Below are 6,957 nucleotides of genomic sequence, written 5' to 3'. Positions count from 1 at the left end.
TTCGTTTAAAAAGGAGGGCGGGGGAGAGCGAGGCCTGCAGCTCCCTTGTGCGGCGGAACCTCTCCGTCGCGCTCCGAGGCGAGGCGGAAGACAGGAAGCCGCGGACAGGAAGCGCTTGCCCGCCCCGGAAGTGCTCTCCGGGTCCTTCCATGCGCCGGCACCTGGCAACCCGCGACCAAGGCCGAGGGCGGCGGAGGGGAGAAACACCCGCGGCGGACCCGCTTGTTCCGGGACGGAGCGGCCTCCCCTGGGCGGCGGCGCCGCGATGCTGCTGAGAGGGGCGCCCGAGGGGCAGGTCACCGGCGTCTCCAGAGCCTTGTCCTCGGGTCGGTCCCTTCTCCTTTCTCGGCTCCTTCCCCTCCGCTCTTGCCGGCCTCCGGGGGCCTCGCAGGGGGGACACTTCTCCTCGAGTCCCCGGTGAGGCGGCTTCCCTTCACGAGGCCTTCGCCGCCAATGGGGGGCAAGCGGCGGCCGGGGGGGGGATTCGTCGCTGGGGTCGCCGTCGGTTCCCCCGCGCTGAAAGCCCCCGGCCCCGTTTCTGCCGCCTTCCCCGCCGCCGGAGCTGCATAAGAGGAGCAGAAATTCACCCAGCGCACCTTTTCCCGTCGTTGTAGCTTTTTTGCTGGTAGAAGCTGCCCCTGTTGAATTTCTGCCTGTCGCACAAATATCCGCGGCTCTAGAAGGTTGTGCGGCATGGAGGGGTTTTTAGCTCGTTTGCCTCTTGGACATATTGTTAGGGACTTCAGAATACAGACCAGAAATGGAAAACTCCAGGCAGCAATATATTTTTAAAGGAAAGTTTCTTGGACATATTACTGAGATTGTTGGGCAGAAGATCTCTCCTGCTTTTTGTCCCACAGAGACTTCATGTTAGGAAGGTGTTAACTCCATGGGAGGAATGCGCTATTTACTACCTTAGTACAATACTGCCGACCTTATTCATGCATTTTTTTTAAAAAAGAATAAAGCAAGTCCTCATCTTTTTGGGGAGAGGTGTCTCACACGCACACCCAAAGCAGATATGTCAGTAGAAGAAAGCCCTTCTTGCTGGTTGAGCAGGTGTATAGTCTATAAACTGTAGGATTGCAACCTGAAAGAAATACATTTTTCTTTGGCGGATAGAAGAGCCATGTTGCCCTGACATGTAACTGACTAAAGCACAGCATCTACTACCCTAAGTATGGCAGAAATGTGTCAGTTATAATACAGTTAATCAGCTAAAGTGCTTCTTATTTTAAAAGCACTTTACAAGTGACCTATTTCTAATAAAACTACTTTTCAAACATCTGCCTATCAAATATCTATTTGTAATGACAATTATAAAGACAAGTTTGCTGATGAATTACAACAAATTTAAATAGCTGGGACTTAACGTGTGTGTGTGGTATATAATGTTTTTATAGGCTGCCTTGAAGAGGACAAAATTAGAGTGCATTTATTCGTGTATATGATACTTTAATGATGCCAAACTAGGATTTGCTGCGTCTTATGTTTGCAGAACACATACCGGTACTTTTGGCCAAATAAATGCATACAAGGTTGTCCAGATTTTGGTAGTGGGTGAATGTGAAGATTTTAGCTCAGTGGAAGTGCCTCCTAAGCTTGTAATATTTTTATTCACAGCTTCTGTGCTTTGCCAAGTTGAACCTGTGGGAAGATGGTTTGAAGCATTTATTAAGAGGAGAAACATACATGTTTCTGCCTCTTTCCAGGAACTGGAAGATGAGAAAGAGCTCTCTGAAGAGTCAGGAGATGAAGAATTGCAGCTGGAGGAATTTCCTATGTTAAAAACACTTGATCCAAAGGACTGGAAGGTATATGATCTAATGTTGCAATTGTATTTGTTCATTTTTTAGTGAAGATTTCCTACCAGTACTAACAATTTGAAATATTTCTATTTTGCTTCATCTTTTATTCCATGTGTGGTTTGAGCTTAAGGATTGTTTTCAACCACACAAAAATTAGTTCTCCCCGTCCCCACTTCAGGGAAATTCAAGATTCAATTCCACTTACGTAGGAGTAAGCCCCATTGAGTTGCCCAGTAGCATTTTGTGCCCTCTCCTTTTTTTCAGATTGGTATTAGGTTTCACTTAAAGAGTGGCACTTTTCCCAGTGGCTAATATTAAGTAAATAGTTCTAAGCTAACAGCACAGTGTCAATGCATCACGTGGAAAAAATATAACATTATAAAAGCTTTGAACATATATGATGAACATATTATGAAGGTCTGGTCAGATCAGCTAACAGTGGCAATATGGAAGTCTGCCTTCTAAAGTTCCATTAACAGGCATTGTTTCTGCCTTGTGCTTAATTTATACATACCTCTTTTCATTTAACTCTTTTCTTTTTCTTCATTCTGTTGTGCTCACATTTCTTTCTGCTAACACTTTTCTTGTGGCAACTGTTAGAGAATTGGAGAAGTAGGGCACCACACTGTAGCAGCTACCTGTGTTCTTTCCCTCTCTCATGAAGTGAGGTGGTCTTCTATCTCTCCTTTTTAAGGTCTCTTAAAAGACAATTCCTTATTCAAAACCTGAAGTTCTGGATGGAGGAGCTATAGGGATAAGGAAAGGCAAAAGTGGCAAGAAAACAGAAGAAGGAAAAGAGTTAGTTTAGCTTTCTCTGCCACTTGGCTGCTCAAGAGTTGCTACTCACCATAAATAGCTGTTGATATTTGCAATTTTCTCTCAGAATCAGGATCATTATTCAGTTCTTGGGCTGGGACATATAAGATACAAGGCATCTCAGAAGCAAATAAAAGCTGCTCGTAAGTACCTTACATTCGTTTTTTGTATTGAAAATGCTTCAGGTCATATGAACAGTTCTGTTCTGGACTGAAAGCTGTTGATTGCATAAAGGAAGAACATTTCACTTAAAAGGACACCAAGAATGTAGTTTTGACTGCTGTGGCACAGTTCTTCAGCTGAAACATAGAGTCTGATTGTTAGTTTAGGACTTACGATTATGGGGTGGGGAGGACGAACACTTTAAAATACATGTGTTCAGGGGTCAACTATAACAGCTGAGTCACAAAACTAAAGAAAAACAGTAAGATCCATTTTACATTGACTTCCAATTGAAGTTAAACACCTGAAATTAAGGATTTATTATCTGGGGCAAAGCTATGCACACATGCAGCCTGTGGTCCATTTGTAATTTTTATGTGGTAATTCAGGCTCCTGATACAATGTAACTCATTGTGCAATTTAGTTCAAAACCTAGAGAAAATACTGAAAGGTTGATAGTTATTGATCTTAACTGCTGCATCAGCCTAAATCAGCTTTGCATATGCAGAGTTGCATTTTTTCAATACTGTAGTTGTAGTATAATTAGTTCTTTAGTATTCAGAAATTAATGTGTGGGGTGAGATGTTGAAATCTTAAAATATGTGTGAAACATCACAAAGTACTTGTTTTGCCACTTTGCATTTCATGTAAGAGAGAGGGGAAATAATTTGACTTACATTTCTGTCCTCCGTTAAGGATAGCTATGACCCCACAGATATGTAATATGGTTCAACTCATGGTGTGTCTATGAAAGTACAAGGTATCGCTGTTGTTTGGATACTTTTTGCTGCTTAAAACATTTTTGCTGTTTAAAACAGGCAATATGCAATTGATGATAAAGCAGGTGAAGGGAGGTGTTTCTGAAGTTGACATTTCCTTCTACTCCCATAGATAAAGCCATGGTTTTGAAACACCATCCAGACAAGCGAAAAGCAGCAGGAGAACAGATAGGTGAAGGCGACAACGACTACTTTACTTGTATAACAAAAGGTAAGTACTAGTTATCACCTAACATAGCTTATATGACTGTGCATAAAATGGTTCAGTATATTTGTGATTCTTGCTTATGTAAAACACATATTAGAAGAACAGAGCTTATGGCACTGTTGGCAGTGTCTCGGTAATAATAGTAATGTTGCTACTTAATAAATAAATCATGAATTCATTGAAACAAGTTCTTCCAAGTTGAGCTTTCCTAGGAGTTATCATGCTCCTTATTGTTCTTGTATGCAGATGAGGGGACTTGTGTGTGTCAGCTTAGATTAATTATGAAATAATTGATTGAATTATGCTTGCTCGTGATTTTAGATTCCTAGTTTGTGTGTATGTGCAAGCTGCTCTGAAGATAAGCAGCCCCTTATCTAATTATTGCTCTTGTCATGACTCTGAAATGTTGCATTCCAGAAATTGCAATAACTGGGGGAGCTTTTGAAAAGGGAAAGATGATGTAATGATGATTTTAGAATTGTGCTCTATCCCCTTTTTAGAAGTTCTAATGGTAGCTTTTAAGCATGTTACAGAAACATGCAGTGCATATCTTATTCTATTGATTCACCAATCCCATGCCTATTGGCAAATGCAGTCACTGGGATTCTTCATTGGTCCTGAGGATTGGATACATATGAATAGTTACTTCATCCATCCAGCACAGTGCACAAAGCTAATTTTCTGAAATGGCTGTGCATTGCATGTTAGTTCAGAAAAAGTCATGCTGGGCATTCGCAGTGCATGAGCAGCAAGGCACTTTTGAGGGGGAACCAAGCTTGGCTCCCAATTTTGATTACTTACTGTAAATTGATTATTTACTGTAATTCCATTTTCCAGCCTATGAAATTTTGTCAGATCCTCTGAAGAGACGAGCATTTAACAGTATAGATCCTACTTTTGATAACACTGTTCCTTCTAAAAGTGAAGCAAAGGAAAACTTCTTTGAAGTTTTTTCCCCGGTTTTTGAAAGAAATGCCAGGTAAGCTATATTATAGGCTGTAGGGGAGATTGTCTCCCACTTGGCAGTGTGTCTTTGTGTTAGAAGTGTCTTTGATTCCAGTCATTTGCGGAGCTTGAGCATCTTAATAGTGGTCAGATGTAGATAGAGTTGTGTCTACATACCTAGTGGTTTGATGTGTTTGAACTGAACTCGCACTCAGTTATCTCACTCTTAGGTACTAAAACAATATTTGTGTGCTTATTGCTGTTTCCTAGCAACACACACTGGTGCTACCATTAAGCAGTCTGTTGTAGAGCATCCATCTGTTGGTTCCAGAACTGTTCTAATTGTTTAATGCAGCCTCAGTACTTGACTATCTTCCACTGTCACTTGCTTCACAAGGCCTAGCCTTCACGATGGTGCACAAATAATTTTTTCAACTTTGTCAGAGCAATGGAGGTGAGGCTATGCTCAATTTATTGGTTTCTGTCCAGTGTACGGTTTTATATTGCATCTTGCAGTTGTGGATGTTTTAGTCCAGCAGTGCTAGGTTAATAAATAATGAACACTTAGTTTGTTACTATGTTAAATATTTTTGTGTTTTTATATTGTAAATCCTTGTGATCCTTGGATGAAGGTATAGAAATTTCATTTAATTTGCTAATACTGTAGAAATAATATCTCAACATTCTGAGTCATTTTGCAATGTTAGCACCAAGATGGAACACTGATACTGTTTTCCTTTGTGCTACTTGCTGAAGAATCAAATTATAAGATTAAGCTCACTTCTTCTGAATTTTAAATCTCATTTAAGTCTTATCAATTATGGTCTATAGAGTTCAGAGGATTAGAGAAGCAAATCCATATACTTCAGATTAAATTCTCACATGATATAGCATTAATATATAGTCAAAGTTACTGTTTATTCAATGAATTCACCCAACTTTTCATCATAGTGAATGTCTGTGTATGTCTTAATTGCTACAGATGGTCAAATAAGAAAAATGTACCTAAGCTTGGGGACACAAATTCCTCCTTTGAAGAGGTAGATGCATTTTATTCATTTTGGTAAGCAAACCTTTTTCTTTTTCTTCCTTTTGAAATAATTTTATGTGGCCTGTCAAAATTGTATGGGAAAACTTGTCTGTGAAAATAAACAAGACATTTGTAGAACTCCATAGAGTAGAAAAACATAAGAGCACTGAATAACTTTTCCTTAGGAATAAAGGGTGGGGCCAGGAAGTAACATTTCAACCCCATTGCATATCCACTCTGGAGAGTTATTCTTTGCAGTTTGAAACTTTCCTTCCCCCCCCCAAAAAATAGACTGCCATATATATAAATAGTGGGATTGCAGAGTCTTTAGTCAAGACAAGCCTGGAATAGTTATGATATGAGATCTTCAGATTGTTGGCTTGTGACTTATGGGAATGACGTTTTTATTTAGTGGCAAACAGATGTATGTGACTAGATGTTAACATCATTGCCAATCTCCATTGCTCTGTGCTGTGGTTACGTAGAAATGCAGAAACTATGCTAGGGGGAGAGAGGCCAATGTAGGAAACAGAATCCCCATCTGCACCCCCATCTCCATTTTCTTTGGAGGCATTGTTCTTCCCAAATCATAAGATTTTGCCCTGCAGCATAAAATAATCAGAATGAGCTGTTCATTAATATTCTGATGGCATTTAGATTTCCTTAAGCTTGATAAAGTGTATGCACCAGACAACTAGCAGTACAATCTCAAATTAAGAATGCAAACTAAAAATGTTCTGAAGAATTTGCAATACGACTATTGCGACTTTTGATTAGGCATCGACATAGCAATAACTTTCTCTCTCTCCTACTTTATTGTATGTTAGGTATAATTTTGATTCTTGGCGGGAGTTTTCTTACTTAGACGAAGAAGAAAAAGAAAAAGCAGAATGGTATGTAAATAAAAGCACCAAAGCTAATACACCAAACAAATTCAACCTGCGTATCATAGTATACAGTGGTACCTCCAGTCGTGGACGGGATCCGTTCTGGAAGTGTAGTTGGATCCCGGGGTTTCTGCAACCTGAGGACCACTTCTGCACACGTGCACACGGCGAAACCCGGTAAAATACTTCCGGGTTTGCCGTACGCACTGTTGGGATACTGCCAGAGAGACAGAGGCATCAGGCAGGCCTCCAGTCGTCTCCGGACGATGACCGGTCTCCCGTGGAACAGCATCAGTCAATTAGCAACACAAGCCTCAGAGAC

The 6,957-nt window shown here is 40.8% G+C and overlaps 1 protein-coding gene across 2 annotated transcripts in view; it reads left to right on the top strand.

The window, feature by feature from the left end:
• The first annotated feature begins 136 nt into the window (after positions 1-136).
• Positions 137-6,957, top strand: part of DNAJC2 (DnaJ heat shock protein family (Hsp40) member C2) — a 16,815-nt gene continuing 9,994 nt past the window's right edge. For both annotated transcript variants that reach the window (XR_014172308.1, XM_081927740.1), the window contains exons 1-7: positions 137-326; positions 1,624-1,814; positions 2,692-2,767; positions 3,678-3,776; positions 4,611-4,752; positions 5,701-5,781; positions 6,576-6,641. Coding sequence is in view for 1 of the 2 variants with exons in the window: in XM_081927740.1 (XP_081783866.1) it covers positions 266-326; positions 1,624-1,814; positions 2,692-2,767; positions 3,678-3,776; positions 4,611-4,752; positions 5,701-5,781; positions 6,576-6,641 (716 nt within the window). In the remaining variant the exon portion in view is untranslated. The remainder of the gene's footprint in view (positions 327-1,623; positions 1,815-2,691; positions 2,768-3,677; positions 3,777-4,610; positions 4,753-5,700; positions 5,782-6,575; positions 6,642-6,957) is intronic.

This window comes from Podarcis melisellensis (assembly GCF_964234715.1).
Source record: "Podarcis melisellensis genome assembly, chromosome: 10".
In the NCBI taxonomy this organism is placed as follows: domain Eukaryota; kingdom Metazoa; phylum Chordata; class Lepidosauria; order Squamata; family Lacertidae; genus Podarcis; species Podarcis melisellensis.
The sequence above is the reverse complement of the archived record's forward strand: the minus strand, read 5'-3'. Positions and strand labels throughout refer to the sequence as shown.